Source organism: Aedes albopictus, chromosome 3 (assembly GCF_035046485.1).
Source record: "Aedes albopictus strain Foshan chromosome 3, AalbF5, whole genome shotgun sequence".
In the NCBI taxonomy this organism is placed as follows: Eukaryota; Metazoa; Arthropoda; class Insecta; order Diptera; family Culicidae; genus Aedes; species Aedes albopictus.
In genome coordinates, this window is record NC_085138.1 from 13,334,336 (window position 1) to 13,352,567 (window position 18,232).

The following is an 18,232-nucleotide window of genomic DNA, read 5'->3' on the forward strand; positions in this document are numbered from 1 at the left end:
AAAGATTTTCTAAACGAATCCCAAGAGGAATTTCTGAAGTAAACCCTCGCGCAATTGCAGAGGGAACCCATAGATATATACCTCAAAGAGATCTTGGAGAAATTTCTGGGAAAATGTATGAGGGAATATCTGAAGGAAGCCCAGGAGGAGATGAGATTCTGAATGAATCCTTCTCTCAAAGAATTTCTGAAGGAATTACTAAACTATTTCTGAAGACATGCATGGAGGAATTTCTGAAGTAATCCACACAAGATTTTCTTAAAAAAATAGTTTTGAGAATCTTTGTAGAAATAGCTTGTGGAATATCTTAATTAATCACTGTAAGAAACTGAAGATATTTCTTAACAAGTGGAATTTCTGAATGAATGTGTTTTTTTAAAAGCCTGTAGAGGAATTTCAGGGGAAATTTGTGGGGTGATTGAATCAATTCCTGAAAAATGCCCGGGACGAACTTCTGAAAGAATTCCTGGAGTATTTATTTTATTCGGAGGCTCTGTAGCCATTCAAAATAAAAAATGTGCTTTTCTTTTCTTACACTATTACAAAAGGGAGCGCAAACAAAAAAGTAAACATCAGATAAGAAAGCTTTTCTTATGTAGGCGCGAAAATAAAAAAAAATAAAATAGGTGATTTTCTTATACCTAGAAAAGTGGAGGAAAAATTCCGCGTTCCATAAAGGAGCAAGAAGCTCAAAAGTTTAGAGTAATTTATAAGGGGATTCCTCCAGCGATTCCTTCCTCTCGAAATTTCTTCAGGAACTGTTCCAGGATTCCTCAAGAAATCACCAGGAATTACCCCACTAATTTATCCAGAAATTGATCCAGTAGATCCTTTGGAAATTCCTACAGCAATTCCTCCTGGAATTTCTCCAAGAAGTTCTCCAGGGATTCTTTCAGAAACTTTTTCGGTAATTTGTTAAAGAATTCCTTCAGGAATTTTTCCAGGGGTTCCTGCGGGAATTCTTCAAGTGTTTCCTCCAGGAATTTAACCAGGAATTTCTCCTCCAGGGATTCCTCCAGAGATTCCTCCAGGAATTTTCAAGGAATTCCTTCAGGGGGTTTTCCAAGAATTCCCACAGAGATTTTTCCAAGAATTTCTCTACAAAACTCCCTAAGGATACCTTCCGGATTTCTCAAGAGGTTTCTTCAGAAATTTCTCCAGGTATTCCTCCCAGAATTCCTCTAGGAAATCCTCTAGGAATTTCTTCAAGATTTCTTCCAGGGGTTGCTCCAGGAGTTCATCCAGGTATTTCTGCACTGCCGTAATTCTGCAAAGTGACGTAAGCGACATTGATAGTTTTGGCTCATTTTTTGGTTATTATGCAGAAATCGTTGGTTAATCATCTAAGTTTCTTTCCATAGATGATAGATTACGACTAGATCTTGCATTCTAATACGGCAGACATACCACAGCGATATTTTTACACCAGATATTAAATATAATATACCAAAAAATATCGATATTTTGAATGGCGCTTACGTCACTTTGCAGAATTACGGCAGTGCAGGAATGTTTATAATGATGTGCTTTGAAAAGATTAAGAGGTTTTGTGCCTTTTTGAGAACGATTTTAACGTGTAAGATGTAAATCACTCGAAGGGGCTTTTCCCTCTTACAAAATAGAAAGCTAAAAAAATAAATAAATAATTTCTGCAGGAAATCCTCTAGGAATTTCTCCAGGAATTCCTCCACGGATTCATCCAGGGATTTCGTCAGAAATTTCCCCGGGGATTCCGCCAGAAATTTGTCCAGAAGTTTCTACAGGATTTCCTCCAGAGATTCCTCTAGAAATTGCTTCAAGAATTTCTCCCAGAGTTCTTCCAGGGATTTCTCCAAGAATTTATCTAGGGATTCCTGCAGGAATTCCTTTAGCGATTTCTTGAGAAATTTCTCCAGGGATTCCTTCCATAATCGCTCAAATGATTCCTCCGGGTATACGTTATGAAATTCCTCCAGGGATTCCTACAGGGTTTACTGCAGACATACCTGCAGGAATTTCTCCAGGGATTTCTACAGGAATTCCTTCAGGGGTTTTTTTAGAGATACCTCAAGGAATTCCTCTAGAGATACTACCAGGGATTCCTCCAGGAGTTCCATCAGGGTTTCTTCTTGAAAGTTCTTCAGAGATTCTTCAAGAAAATCCTCCAGGGATTTCTCTAGGGATTCCTCATGGAATTTATGCAGAGATTCCTACAGGAATTCCTCTGGAGATTTCTCAAGGAATTTCTCTAGAGATTCCTCCAGGAATTTTTACAGGCATGCCTCCACGGGTTCCCCCAGGCATTCCTTCAGGAAATCTTCTAGGGATAGCTCTAGGATTTTTTTAGGAATACGTACAGGGATTTTTATAGAGTTTCCTCCAGGGATTCATCCAGGCATTTCTCCAGGATTCCATCCAGGCATTTCTTCAGGGACTTCTCCAGGAATTCCACCAAGAATACCTCCAGAAATTACCCCAGGTATTTCTACAGGATTTTTTTTTCCTGAAATTGATCCAGGAATTCCTCCAGGGGTTCCTCCAGGCATTCCTTCAGGAATTCCTCTAGGCAAGCCTTTAGGGGTTGCTCTAGGATTACCTCCAGACATTCCTCCTGGAGTTACTCCAGAGATTTCTATATGGATTCCTCCAGAGATTCATTCAGGCTTTTCTCCAGGATTTCATTCACGGACTCCTCTAGGAATACCTTTAAGAATTTCACCATTCCTGTTGGAATTTATCCAGGAATTATTTAAGGTATTCCACCAGCCATTCATGCAGGATTCCATCCAGGCATTTCTCCAGGAACTTCTTCAGGAATTACACCAAGAATACCTCCAGAAATTACACCAGGTATTTCTTCAGGAATTTTCCTGAAACTGATCCAGGAATTCCTCCAGGGGTTCCTCCAAGCATTCCTTCAGGAATTCCTCTAGGCAAGCCTCTAGGGAGTGCTCTAGGAATTCCTCTAGGTATTCTTTTAGGATCACCTCCAGGCATTCCTCCTGGAGTTATCCCAGAGATTTCTATATGGACTCTTCCAGAGATTCATTCAGGCTTTTCCCCAGGATTTCATTCACGGACTCCTCTAGGAAAACCTTTAAGAATTGCAATATGAATTACCACAGGAATTCCTCTTGGAATCTATCCAGGAATTATTTAAGGTATTCCCCCAGCCATTCATCCAGGATTTTATCCAGGAATTCCTCCAGGAATTTCTCCAGAAATTGATCCAGGAATTCCTCCAGAAAATCCATTAGAATTTTTTACAGGGATTCCTGAAGAATTTCCTGAAATTTTTCCAGGGATTCTTCCGGGAATTCTTCCAGGGTTTCCTCCAGGAATTTATCCAGGAATTTCAGGGAATTCCTCCTGGGATTTCTCCAAGAATTCATCCAGGGATTTCTCCAGGAATTCGTCCTGTAATTCCTCCAGAAATTTGTCTAGGAATTGCTCCCGGGATTCCTCTAGCGATTTTTTCAGAAATTTCTACAGGGATTCCTCCCATTATTGCTCTAAGGATTCCTCCAGGAATTCATCCAGGGAATCCTCCAGGTATACTTTCTGAAATTCCTCCAGGATTTTCTTCAGAGATTGCTACGGAAGATCTCTCAGGGATTGCTCCAGGAATTCATGTAGTGATTCCTTCAGAAATTTCTCTCGGGGTCATTTCAAAAATTTATTCAGGGGCTCGGTCAGAAATTTCAAATAATCTTTTCCAGGGATTCACCCAAGATTCCCTCCAGATTGTAGGATTTCTAGAGGAATTCCCCCAGCGATTTGTATTGAAATTCTTCAAGATAGTTTTGGAAGGATGCAGGAGTCAGGAAATCCTCCATGAAGTCATCCAGGAATCCTTTCACAATTATCTCCGAGAAATCTTTAAGCTGTTCACCCACAGATTTATTCAGGAACCCATCCATGAATTCCTTCAAGAATACCCCATGCAGTTCCTGCAAAGGAGTTTCTTCGGAAATTTTTCCTGCGATTCTTTCAGGAATATATCCTGCTACTCTTTTACAGTCACTGTGACTTACTTCAAACATACAAGTAGGTACGTACTAACATGCTAGAAGCGCTTTGAGACATTTCTCCAAGAAATTCTCCAGGAACTCACCCAGAGAAGACTCTTTCGGAACACTCGCAGGGCTTTCTCCCGAAACTTCTCTAGAAAATGTATCACGAATTCCTCTAGGATGTCGTTTTTAAATTCTTCCGGACAGTTCTTTTTGAGATTACATTCTATCTATTCGTCCAGAAATTCCGTCAGGTGAATTCCAGGATTTTTACAAGAATTCCATCATTCGAAAGTTCTCCGGAAATACCTCCAAAAAATTCTTCAAGATCCAGGCTATTCCAAGATTGCTAATAAGCATAGACAAATTGGATAAATAATTGTACAAAAATCTCCAGTTAGTCCTAAAAACAGTTTGTAATTTTCGAAAGAGTTCAGGTATGATTTGTTACGATAGTTTTGTAGATATTAACAAAAAAAAAAACAAAACAAAAGAAACAATGCACGAGTAAAGAAAAATCCTCAATCTTCTAGATATTGGCCACCGCTACCAGCACCATGCTGATTTGTGTAGAAAAAAGCTGGCTACGCCCTTGTCTTCTTATTCTTTTTGGCGTAACTTCGAAACTAGGATAAGGTCTGGATAACGAGCTTAGAGTTTAATCAGAACTTTTAAAGATACTATAACTTCCTCAATGACCATTTGAATTTGTGCATTGTTTGGACGAGGCGCAAATACTCGATACCCAAGAAAGTCAAGGGAATTTATTGTGACCGACTAGAAATCACCTTCAGTATGGTTTTAATAGATACACTCGCGTTTACGCTTCAGCTTAATGGGCTTTTTTCTTATTATGTGACATCTACTTTCTCTAGGGTTTCAAAAACTTCAGGAATTACACATGGCAAATTCTACCAGTTTTTTTCCCATGATACTTGACGTCCACAAGAAAGCACTTAACAGTAGTCCTGTTCAACGACGCAGGTTGAACTTGCTCGAAGTTGCAGCATCCTGCTCTTACCCATTTGTCAACAAACGGGTAAGAGCAGGATGCAGCAAGTTCAAGCAACCTACGTCGTTGAACAGGACTAATATTTTACAGTAATTCTGCTAGAAAATTCAGAGGTTTTTCAAATAATTCCTTTTGAAATTATTATTTCTCGGCGATTTAAAAAAGAAGTTGTACAAAGCATTGCTACTTATATAATTTTGGTTTTATCATATTTTCAAACAAAACTAACAAAGTAAAAAACATAGACCATTTTGGTCAATGATCTTGTAATATGTGAAAAGTTGAGAATAGTCTCTAATAATTATCAATTCAAACACATATTACCAAATAAATGTCTATATTTGTCAATAAGACAGTGTTTTTCAGATTTTTTTTTCAATTTACATATAGTAAGTCATGGAAAATTTCTGGGGGTGGCTGGCGGATCCTGAGCCCCCCACTTCCCTCTAGCTACGCCAATGCTCATGAGCTGGTTACTCGGTGATTCTTGATATTTAGGACCACCGAATCCTGAAAATGGTCACCCCAACGAAGAAATAAAATAAATACGGGCCTAATTATTTTCGATGAACTACAAATATCGATATTATATGGAATGGCTGTATTTCTACCTATATAAAGAGAATAACATTATTATATTGTACCATCTTCATACGTCCACCCAACCTCTCGTGTGCATGGGACGCCACATTACCAACCACCAAAGATCGACGAATGCACAAAGCACTAGGAAAAACTTAGATGACCCTCTCAGTGCTATCGTCCCAATGCTATACGGAAGGCTGACGAACACGAGTGATGCGAGGTTGAACACCGTAAGCAGCATTATGTTGAACGTTGTACATCGTTGCTGAAATTCGAAAAAAAATGTTAGTTCTTCAGAATCTTATTCCTTCCACTTTGTCATTCATACCCCACGTAATGGACCATGGCGACGGACCTTGAGGAATTCGATTACACCTCTCATTACCAGATAAAAGCTACTCCCAGCGGTCAGCAGTCCAATTGCTATAACCCAGAAGCCAGAAGCGACAATCAGTCCCAAACTGCCAACAATATTGAATGCCGTCAGCAGTCCATCTGCAACGCTCTGAACCATCAACTGTCGGCCCACAACTTTACACTTCATAGCCAGACGGTGACTCTCCGCGTCCAGTACACTGTCCGGCTCCAAGTAGCACAGAACTCCAAACGGAAGCTTAGTGTTCTGCGTGACCTGCTCCAGCTGCGTAGAACATCGTCCGTCCAGATCCATGTAGCTTATGTCCCCGACTCTGCTGATCACCTTAACCACAATCGACTCCTTCAAGCAATACCTTCGATCAGCTTCCATCGAAACCAGCATCATCGGAACAACCGAGAAGTGGAAGGCAGCCATCCCATCAACCAGCTTCAGCAGAAACTCCGCCCGAACATCCAACAGCTGATCTGCCTCCAACGCACGACCGCTCCTACTCGCCGACAAGTCAACGATACTGGCCAAGAAGTCGTACACCTGCTGCCTGGTGGCCGCCGTAAAGATGTTATCCACCAGAACCAAACCGTATTTCCCAGTTCCAGCTAGTAGTCGCTCGGCTTGCTTTTTGAACCTCTCCTGCACCTGGATGGCGGCATTCGAGGCCAAGAACTCTGCAATCAGTTTCCGTTCGAGTGCGTCCATCGTTGTTGTGTGTAAACTACTGGAGGACGGTGCGGAATCACGCAGTCCACCACGTACCCAGTAGCTATGTTTACGGTGTTTTCGTGCCACCACATAGCTAACGGTGGTGATAAGGGCCGTTGGCCGTTGTTGTCGTAAGGTGATAAGCTCTCTGGGTAGCTTGAGAGAAAACCGGGAATGTGTGGATTGAGAGAAGTTTTAAAGCACGATTAGCGTTAATGAGTATGTAGTCTTTTGTGTGTGCTTGTTGTTTAGTTGTTGTTGTTGTTGTCTTTAGCTGTTGATTAAACTGATAATATAAACAACAATAACACTGGACGACCAAGTTGAAAAACTCACGCTACCGATGTGGTCAATGGCTATGCCCTATCATAGCTAAACTTAGTTTATTTTATGCATGTTTTGTTATTTCGGTTTACACAGAAAGTGTGTAGCTCGCTCTATCGCGCAACAATGATGAAAATGTCGCAATCTGCATTTGTTGTGACCAGAGGCGTAGCAAGGGGGGTGCGAAGGGTGCAGTTCTGCAGAATTCAGGGGGCCTCCAAATCAAGGAAGGTTTCTGATACTAGTTTGAATGAAATTAAATAGCAAGTTGATGCTAATTGAATCGGCTAATTGAAAGTTCTATTATCGACCATTGTAAATGTACACACTTTATTCAAGTGTTTTAGATAGTTTAGTTTAAATGTTTGGTGATTACTCTTTGTACCTACAGGGGCCCCAAAATTACAAGAAAAAATGTTTTAGCAATCGAAATTCAATTTTAAGAAGTTCAGTACCGATATTGTTGTGGCGGGTCATCTCCGCAATGGTTCAATACTGATACTGAAAGCAGCCTTTAGGTTGGTCAGCTTCAATGCTGTAAAGTAATTATATTTATTTTGAATTCGTATTACATTTATCTTAAAGTTAACTTACACTCTAGTATTCTGCTACCATTCGCGACCAGACTTTCGCCTCAACTCATCTATTCAAGCTACTCTTTACATCCTCCTTTAGATTTATTCAGTGTTGCCAGTTTCACTGAAAATCACCACAACAGATATAAAAGTAAAATTCATGACCCAAGAGCAATCTGAGGACCCGGGCAGAAAAGAATTACAAAACAATTGCAAGTATTACCATTCAAAAAGAATTACTGAATGGTAAAATTTGTCATTGGTTTGTTTGAAATAAGTGACAAAAGGGCAAAAATAATAACTGACATTGTACGGTAAAATAACTAAAGAATGTCAAATTTTGACATTACAATGGCAAACCAAGATCAAAAAAGTTAAGATTGAGAATTGCTAAATATACCATTATTGAGTTATTGAAAATAGAACAATATCAAAATTAGTTATTCCCTTGCCATCCAAAAGAAGGGTATATTTAGTTGTTTATTCCAATAACAAAATGAAAACTTATAAGTTTTTTGGATGGAAAGTAATTGCAAACAAATATCAAAATTTACCATTAGAATATCCAAAATTCAAATTTTGTCATTATGTTGTTCTTGATAAGTGCCAAAATTGCGGTTAACCGATGAATTTGATGAATTTGATGAATTCATCAAACTCGCAAAAGGTCAACAACCCGGGTAGAGGCTAATGGCAAACAAAGGACAAAATAATAACTGGTTTTGCCATCATATCTCGTTTTGCCATTTTTCTGTTATTATGAAAAACTTAAAATGGCAAATCAATAGCAAAACATACAATCATAGCAAATCTTGTCATTGATATGTTATTCATGAATAATGCTAAATAACACATCAATATAACAAAAATTACTATCATGGTAAAACTTGCAATTTAGAACCTTTTATTATGAATTGTATAAAATATCAAAACAATAACATAATTTACATTCCTAGCTAAATTTGCCATTATTTTGATATTGTGAGAAATTATTTATAAACATTAGGCACCATAACATATTTTACTCTTAATATACCATTAACTATTATATTGCATATTTCAAGCATAACTTTTCAATTCGACGTATCTCGCAAAAGTAAACAAATCCGGATTCTCAGCTGTGTGTTTGATTCGCAATGGATTCTATTTCCAGTATTCGGTAAAAGTTATCGTTCATGAAGATCCAAGAATCGTCATATTTATACGTCTGACATGTTCTTTGAGTACACAGATTTAAACCCTCAATATGTGTCTTACTATGAGCGCTGAATCATCGTGCAACTACATCTTCGTCGAACACCAGATTATTATTCAAAACGTAGGGTATGTGTACCATTCCTTGGCCTAATTTGCAAGCCGCCTTGGCAATTTTGACCATAACTCATGAATTAATAGCACTAGAAATAATATGTTGTCCATATTACAGACTCTAGGCAAAGCATGTTTCACCAATTGGATGTAAACTAAAGAAAATATTTAGGAATTTACTCAATTAAGTTGAAAAGATTCGATGCGATGGTATGCAACGTTGGTCTATGGTACAAAAATTGGCCTATTAGTGGATACAACGTTGGCCTATTGCTTTCCATGCTCTAGAACTACTTATTATCTCATTTTTTCAATATTTCTGCTGAAGTATTTTCTCTGTTTGTTCACCAATCTTACTTGTGAATTACATTTTCGGAGCCAAATTTTCAATAAACTGTAAATAAATTACTTAAACTAAAGTTCTATCTTAATTTATTAACGAAAACAACGCAACCCTTTTATTGGGTTATATTTTTACAGTCACCGTACACAAAATCTTTCTTCCTGTTCGTTTTTTCTGGTTCTTACGCAAGCAATGCTGTTGACGTCACTTTATTGGTGTTGTTGACGTCACTTTACTGATGGGCCAAGATTTGGGTACATAGTGCAAAAAATGTCATTCAATTTGTAAAATATGTATTATTCGTTGAAAACAAATATGCGAGTTCAAAATAGCGTCTTTGACCGTCGCATAAAATGTTTAGTTATTGAAAAGTCAGATCGAAATGTTCCAGAATCATGCCATTTATGATCATGTGTATAGACTACCCACTAAGCCGACGAATCATGGCGTCTACAAAAGCTAAACAAAGTGACATTTTCATTTAATTTTAATGCTCCAAAGTGCTAAAATTGAAACGAAATGTTACAGTTGTATGCCGCATACCTTTTCCGATATCCAGTTATGCGTGTGTGTTTGAGTTTTTGATTAACGTTGAGATAGGCCAAACGAGGGGACTATGCCAACGAAGCATCCCGATACCCTATAACATCTTTGGATCGAATCGAGCTATAACTTGTTGTTTCGACCATAGTGCATGAAACCATTCTTCAACACGTTCGTTGACTTGACATTGTGGTTGATAGATTGACAGAGCTTGTTCATATAATACTTTCTTTCAATTTGCAATATTGGTTTCATGGTCCCAGTGCGAAAACCTTAGAGCATGCCGTTTCCTGAGGGAAAAAATATTAGTGGTTATGCGAATAGTTATTTAACCTGAGGAGAAGCCAGAGTAGATCGCGGGGCAACGGTGGCTATGTTCATCAAAGTGAATTTGATTTTTAAGTTCGCTTCGTTTTGAGTTTTTAATTTCCACAAAATAAAACTGTTTTTGCATTGATTGATGAACTTCAATTTTATTGAAGAATAAAAAAGAAATAGCTCATTTTACCTTTCTTCTGCTACTTTGAAATAATAATTGAATCTACCATTATTTTAAAATTGAATTTGAACAACTAAACCTACCATTATTTTGATCGCCACATAAACAGCTAAATTTGTTCTTATTCTGTTATCAATAACTCAAGAATGTCATATTTTGTTATTCACCGATAACAGTTAATTTGGGTCTTATTTTGTTATCAATATCTAAATAATAACTTATTTTGTTCTTCAATTTATTCCGCATGCTTTACCATTACTTTGTTATTACAATGGCAAAATAAGTTATTTTTAAGTTTTTCTGCTACCAAAATTTTGTTATTATTTTTGTTATTTTAACTCTTATTTCAAACAAACAAATAACACATTTTGCCATTCAAACATTCTGTTTTAATGGTAAAATTTGATATGATATCATATTATGCTATTCACATGTTGTTTTAAGCTCTTCATGAAGAACTCATGAATGACAAAATAAGTTATGACAATAAAATTTGTTATTCTTTTGTTTTTGGTTTGCCATTCACCTCTACCCGGGGAGGCCTCCTGTTCGGGCAAGGTTCGGCTAACTGGAAGGCCGACCCAAGAGAAATCTGAGGAAGCCTCCGGTTCGGGCGAGGTTAGTAAATCTCACCCCAAAAGCACCATAAAGGCTAGTCAGCCCGCCTCTAAAGGAAAAGCTCGAAGCTTACATGCGACCCCCTGCTCTAGTGGTACCAAACCAAAGGTATCTAAACAGGGCAAAGGGAGTGCAAAAAGCGACAGTTTGACCACAGAGGCGAATCTGGCGGGCCAGGTCGCTACAGGGAAGAGAAACAACCCAAACTGTAACATCAAACGACATCCTGATGATCCGCATCATTCAAAGCCGGACAGTCGTCGTCCGGAAAAAAGCGGGAACCCCGGAAATGGCGACTAAAGTTCTGCAAGTGAACCTCCACCATGCTGAGAGCGCCACGGGTGTGCTCTGTCGGAGGTTCACCAAAGAGAATCTAACCGTGGCCCTCATTCAAGAGCCATGGGTCAATAAATCCAGAATACAAGGTATTCCACAACACTCATGTCAGTTGGTATGATGACAGCCAGCTTTCTCCTAGAGCGGCTATTTTATTACATAACAACTGTAAATACTTTCCAATTTCAGAATTCATAAAAAGGGACATCGTAGCGGTCAGGATGGAGGTACCTTCCGCTAGAGGGAGTAGAGAGATCTTGGTGGTCTCGGCATACTTCCCAGGTGACGTGGACGAGATCCCTCTTTCAGAAATAGCTGCGCTCGTAGCCTACAGCCACCGACACAACAGCCCCTTCGTCATAGGGTGTGACGCAAATGCACATCACACCGTATGGGGAAGTACAAATATAAACACCAGAGGTGAGTACCTGTTACAGTTTCTCTCTTCCAAGAACATTGACATTTGTAATGTTGGTGACAAGCCCACGTTTGAAAACCTCATTCGTCAGGAAGTTTTGGACTTGACTCTATGTAGTCGGTCTATCTCTGATAAAATAAAAAACTGGCATGTTTCTGAAGAAATATCAATGTCAGACCACAAACACATCTTCTAACGATAGAAAAAATGTTTAAAGATCCTAAGAAAACTGATTGGGAATCCTACTCAGCTATTCTACAATCCGAAGAGTACATCACAGAAAGTCACATCAAGTCCATTACACAATTGGAAGATGCGTCTAAATCCATTAAAAACAAAATCCTTAATGCCTACCAAGAGAGCTGTCCAACTAAATCAATTAGTTCGAGTAGAGACGTTCCATGGTGGAATAAAACTCTTCAGAAGCATAGGAAAACTGCGCGTAGGGAATTCAACCGTGTCAAGCCTATACAGAAAGGCCCTGACGAACTACAACAAAGAAATAAGGTCAGCCAAACGGAAATCGTGGATTCTAATGTGTGAAAGCATAGAGAATACACCCGTAGTGGCCAGACTCCAAAAAACTCTTACAAAAGACCACTCCAATGGTGTGGGTAGCCTCCGAAATACGGATGGTTCGCTCACTGTAGAGCCTAGCGATACACTGAGCGAATTGTTAAAGATCCACTTCCCTGATTCAATCCCTGAGTCGAGCATCGGCGTCCAAGGTACTGGAATTGCTGTCTCAGATCCACAAGAGATCCAATCATGGGTTTCTGGATCTAAAAAAGACGCAATAAAGGTTGCAAAGGAAGCTTTCACTCGGGCCAGGGTTGGCATTATAAAAACGTCCCTGACATCCTAACCACAGGACCACACATAGATGTTAACTTAGCTTAAGGTAGCGGCTGGCATTTATGAAAACATTTTTATTGAGAAACTAGCTGTCCCGGCAAACGTCGTTCTGCTTGCCTACTATTTTTTTTGACATGCAGCTCTGTAGAAAAATGGAATTTTAAACTTTTTTGTTTTCGGTGCGTTCCCGGTCGATTTTCCCAATTATTTTTTCGTACGAACACGTCGGAGCCCTGCACGAATGAAACACTGAAAGAATGGTGTAGATCCGTTGGCCCATTCCCGAGCCTATTCGTGACATATAAACACCATTTCATTTTTATTTGTATATATATCAGAGATAGTTGCGGCTTTGCAGTATTGTTTTAGTGGAACAAACTATTTAATTTGCACAATACATATGCATCAATCGTACACACTATCAAAAACAAAATCCACACCACCCCTTCCTATCAGTAACGCCATTGTCCATGATAAGAGCTTAACAATCAATAGTGCCCGAAAACAGAGTGAGCAAAACTAAAAGTGACTAAACTATAAAATTAAATTTTAAAATATTGACCAGATTACCAACCATATGTAAGAAGCTTTTTTTTGATATTACTCTAGAGGGCATTCATCTCAGAATGTAAGAAGCTTAACTTAATAACTTTACTAGTAATTTAAACACAATATGACATTTTTAGGACATGTACCGACCAAAACCTAATACTGACCGTAACAGAACAAACATACCCTAAGACAAAGAACAACATCAATTTGTAAGTAACATAACATCAAAAATTGTACAATCACACTAAATAAAACATCAATACTACAGTTTCCCTGAAGAAGACGCCGAACCCGGTGTCGAAACGTCGGACAAAATTAAATAGTTTGTTCCACTAAAACAAGACTGCAAAGCCGAAACTATCTCTGATCTCCTATCACAGTCGAACCAACATAACATTTATATATATAGATATGAAATACACCCATTCACACTTGAGCTACCATTACTATTAGTGTTGGTAGCATAATTTGTTGTGCAAAATTAAGATCTGAACATCCCAAGTAACAATTCCATTGCTGATTGGTTTTGTTTGATTTTTATCAGGGTTTTATTTCAGCAATAATTAAAGCTCACAGTTTTATTACTACTTTTATGAAAACCATTGATTTAATGTTTCATAGTATACTTGAAGAAATCTATAAAGCCAGATTTCAAGAGTAAACAAAACTCTCCAATATGTAAACCTTCTGGCATTCATTATTACCACAATAAAACTGTTCAAACTCTCAACAGATGGCGATCCGTTCGATTAGTAACGACATCTGTTGGTGGAAAAGCAGAAACTACGACACTGCTCGGTTTATTGCGGTCATCATAAAAGTAAACTTGCTTTCGTTTAATTTTCGCTAATTATGATCGTCGCCATATTGAATAATAAGCTGACGTGAATGGAAAATAGTTAATTTTGCTCAAATAAGCAATGAATTGATAGTTTTCTGCCATTTCCGTAGCATGCCCACATAAATAAACTCTCTCAGCTGAGTTTTCTTGGGATTCGAGATAGTTTTACTAAATTACAAATTGATTTATTTCATTCCAAGATGATAATATTTATCTTTTCGAAGGGCATTAAAATTGGTAAAATTGAATGCGCATAAGCCTTCCAACACAATAACTACTAAAATATTACTTTGAAATGATCGCTTTTCACTTACGAATGATGTATCCTCCTGAACTTTATGTGCAATCAAAAAAGCTTCTCTGCATCTTGAGCCGTCATAGGTTTTTTTTTTTGAAAAAAAAAACAACAATCATCATAACCTCTTTTCGAGAATGGATTTTTTCTTCTAGGTTTTAAAACAGTTTTATTGCTACTCTTAATGCGATTTGCAAAACCTCTCCGAGAGCGGTCCACTTAGCCGGAAGATGCTCCTTCAGAGGTTATCAAGAGGTTTTGATGTATAAATCAGTTTTACTGCAAGTTTTGTAAAATTGATCATGAAGATCTCTTATAGAGCCGAGCAAAACTTAAAATGTTACTTGGGATATGTCACGCCAAAACCGTAATAACAATAGTTCGTCGATTATTTTTGCTCTCGCATGAAAAATAAGTGCAATCAACGTATTCTAACAATTCCATCAAGCATTTCTTTCCAAGTATTTCTTGAAGGATCTCTGCGAGAATTCCTTCGGGGATATCTTTTACGTTTGATCTAGCAGTTACTTTAAGGACTCCTACAAAAATTCCGAAGATACAAGATTATCTTCAGTCCTTTTTCCAGGGATTGCTTCAGAAATTCTTCTAAGCATTCATTGATTTAGGAATACTTACAACGATTCTATTAGGAACTACTCCAAGCATTTCTTTAGGAATTCCTTTAAAAATTTCTCAAGAAATCCTTCAGGAATACCTTCAAGGATTTTGTTTAGGAATTTCTTCAAGCATTTCTTTAGGAATACCTCTACGGATTCGAGCATGAGCATGAGCATGAGCATGAGCATGAGCATGAGCATGATTGACCGCCCGCGGTTGCTCCTCTGTTATTGCAAGGACAACTGCATTTACACAAAGAACCAACAGATGATGCTTGGGATTAGCTTTCTCTTCATTGTGTAAATGCTGCAATCCCAATACTTTTCAATAAGCAATACCAGCGCCGGCCGCGTCCGAATGCAGGTCAATTGAGGATAGGGAAGGAAATGATGACGTGATTCTCGCTTAGGCCAATAACCGAGGAATTCTCTGCGTTACTACGAGAAATCACTAGGAGTTTGGACAGGGGAAATGGAGATGTGTTGATGATTTCGACGTGGTAAACGAATGTAATGTTTTGATTCGCGATTAATAATGCGCTCGCGAAGAAATACCCTTCTAAACCTTGGACGACGAACGCGATCTATTGTGCCTCAAAACTCACCCTACATAAGTTATTCATTCGCAACTAAGGAGAACACAATGCTAAACACCGACGCATCTGTAGTTTGCGTTTCCGCGCGAGACAATGCTGAACGCGATCGATTTACAAGTATTAACAAAATAACACGGGATAAATAAATCAGTAAGATCTTACCGCATGGTTCGCCGTCTATCTTTTACCGACCCTCTCTTTTTTCCAGAAATTCATGCAACGTTTACTTGAGTCAAAACATTTATTCATTTGGGCTAAAATACAACAAATGTCGACACTGAAGATGACGAACCGTTCAAATTTTTGTGTACATGCAAAAAAACGAAAGAAAAATATTTATTACCAACTAAATGTGCATTTGGAACCAGCGCCGACACATGACGTGACGAACTTTTCAATATTTGTTAGATAAATACACAAAACCCAGTGCAGAATTTTATACATCCTATAGCATTAATTATTGTGATAAAATGGAACGAGCTCACCAATAAACATCCTTCGAAGTGTCCAGTGCGTATGTGCTGCAGCATCTTCCACAAACTGGCCTCGAAATCACACTGAACCGCTACAACAACACACGGGTACGGCGATGTGCACATTCAAATTGTCGACGACGACGCGGCCGATCCGAATGAAAAAAGCGGCACTTCCACTTTGCCTCCAAAAACACACTTAACCGCCCCGTACGAAGACGAGCACGCACGCAGGACGACGACGCGATGCAACGACGAACTAAGACAGACTGAAATGTCATCCGCTGCTGGCATCACATGATCGACTCGCACGAAAACTAGTTTTTTTTATCTCTAAAAGCACGCACGCAGGACGACGACGCGATGCAACGACGAACCAAGACAGACTCTCTTTAGGAATACCTCTACGGATTCATTCATAAAGTCCATTAAGGATTATGTCATCCAGTCCTTCAAGGAATCTTTCAGATGTACCTTTAGCGATTTCTCCAAGAAGGAATCTTGCAGGAGGTCCTCGTGGAAAATATCTTTTATGAGTTTCTGAGATCATGCGTGAAGCCATACCGGAATGGATTTTTGGAAGATTTTCTAAAGGAATTTTGGAGGGATTACCAAAGGAATCATTGCAGGATTTTTTGGAGGAATTCCAAGATGTATTCGGAAAGTATCATTGCATTGATTTTGCAGGTGTCTTTGATGATATTCTTCAAGAATTACTACCAAAAAAAAACTTGATGAATTCTAGAAATCTGTGTTCTTCTGATAGCGGTCGAAACAAGTTTGTTCACATAAAGCATCCAAGCTTTTTTCACACGTTAAGCCAGAAGTTCTATCCTTACGTTAAGAATTCGTGAAGAAATATTAAAAGCAATGGGATTTTTGAAAGAATTTATTATGAAACGTCTCGATTATTTCTCAAAGGAATCAATGGCGGAAACCCCAAAGAATTTCTCTCAAATTCTTTGGAGCAAATCAAAACATAATCTTCGAAAGAATTCCTACAGATTTCCTTGAAGGAATTTCTGCAGGACCCCTTGAGGAAATTTTTGCACGAGTCCTTTGGAGATGAATGTGTTCATCCTTGTGGGATTATCTTTAGGAAAACTTTGAGAAAACCCTGAAGGAATCTTTGAAACGTAGTGTGAAAAAAATATTTGGAGAAAAATATTAAATTCATTCTGGAACGAATTGTGAAAGAGGACTTGAAAAAACCGTCTAAGGAATCCTTAGACGATTTTCTACAGCAATTTCAGGCGGAATCATGTGGGGTAGTCCCAAAGGAATCGTTTGTGGAAATCTTTATGAAACTCTTTATGGAATTCTTGGGAATATTACATTAGACACGCTTGGAGGAGCTCCCAAAGCAATCGCTAGAGCAACTTCCGAAGGAAATCTTCTTAGAACAAATGCTTGATGAAATCGTTAGAAATAATTCTTGAAGGAAACCCGGACGAAATTGGTGCTATCGTAGAATAAATCTTTGAAGGTATCAATAGAAAAATTCCTGATGGAAACCTCGGAAGAATACCTAAAGGATGCATTGAAGGAATTCCAGTTGAATTTCTTGGAAGAATTTCAGTGAGAATTCTCGAAAGAATTCTTACATATTTTTCAAATTGAATTTCTGGAGTATTCAGAAGTATGCAGGAATTTCTGAATCCTTGATAGGTATATTGGAGGAATTTTGAAGCGTTTCTAGCAAAAACACTCAAAGGATCCTCTGGAGCAATTCGTCTAGAATTTTTTGGAGGAGTTCGTGTAAGAATCTTCGAAAAAATCTTGCAGGAGTAATTATAGAAATACATGGAGAAATCCTTGCCTGGAAGAACTGCCGAAGGATTTCTTGTACTAAATTAATTGTAAAATACCTGAAGAAATCGTGTGTGAAATTTCTAATGGAATATTTGGAGGATTGCTTGATGAAATCGTTTTAAGAAATTCTAAGAGAATACTTTAATGAACTCTAAGTGCGTCTTTGGAGATACCGCAAGGGGATTTATTGGATGAACTACTAAAGAAATATTTGGAAAAAAATCCTAGAGGAAGTTTGGGAAGAATTTCTAAAGGCAAATTTGAAGGACTTCCTTAAGATTTAAGAATAAAACCTTGGTAAAATTCCTAAAGCTATTCCTGAAAAAAAATTCAAAGGTAATTCTCGGTAGAATCCCTGGAGAAATTATTAACCGTTTTGTGTCCGACAAACTTTTTGCTTTTTTTTTTTTCTAAACCGTGCTTTTTAAATCGGTGCTGGGTACCCGGGTACCCTGTCGGACACATAAGGGTTAAATAAATTAACCTGGGAGCGGTCGCGTCGTGTACTAAGTACCATTAAAAATACACGCATGTGCACACTTAAAAAAAATCGCGGGCTC

At 38.3% G+C, this 18,232-nt stretch overlaps 1 protein-coding gene across 1 annotated transcript in view; it reads right to left on the reverse strand.

Annotated features, from left to right (window-relative positions):
• Positions 1-5,557: 5,557 nt before the first annotated feature.
• LOC109421709 (uncharacterized) overlaps positions 5,558-18,232 on the reverse strand; it is a 98,834-nt gene continuing 86,159 nt past the window's right edge. Inside the window, exons 2-3 of the mRNA XM_062855351.1 lie at positions 5,918-6,823; positions 5,558-5,854 (exon numbers count right to left, since the gene is read on the reverse strand). Of these exons, the coding sequence (XP_062711335.1) occupies positions 5,654-5,854; positions 5,918-6,664 (948 nt within the window). The 5' untranslated portion in view covers positions 6,665-6,823 and the 3' untranslated portion in view covers positions 5,558-5,653. The remainder of the gene's footprint in view (positions 5,855-5,917; positions 6,824-18,232) is intronic.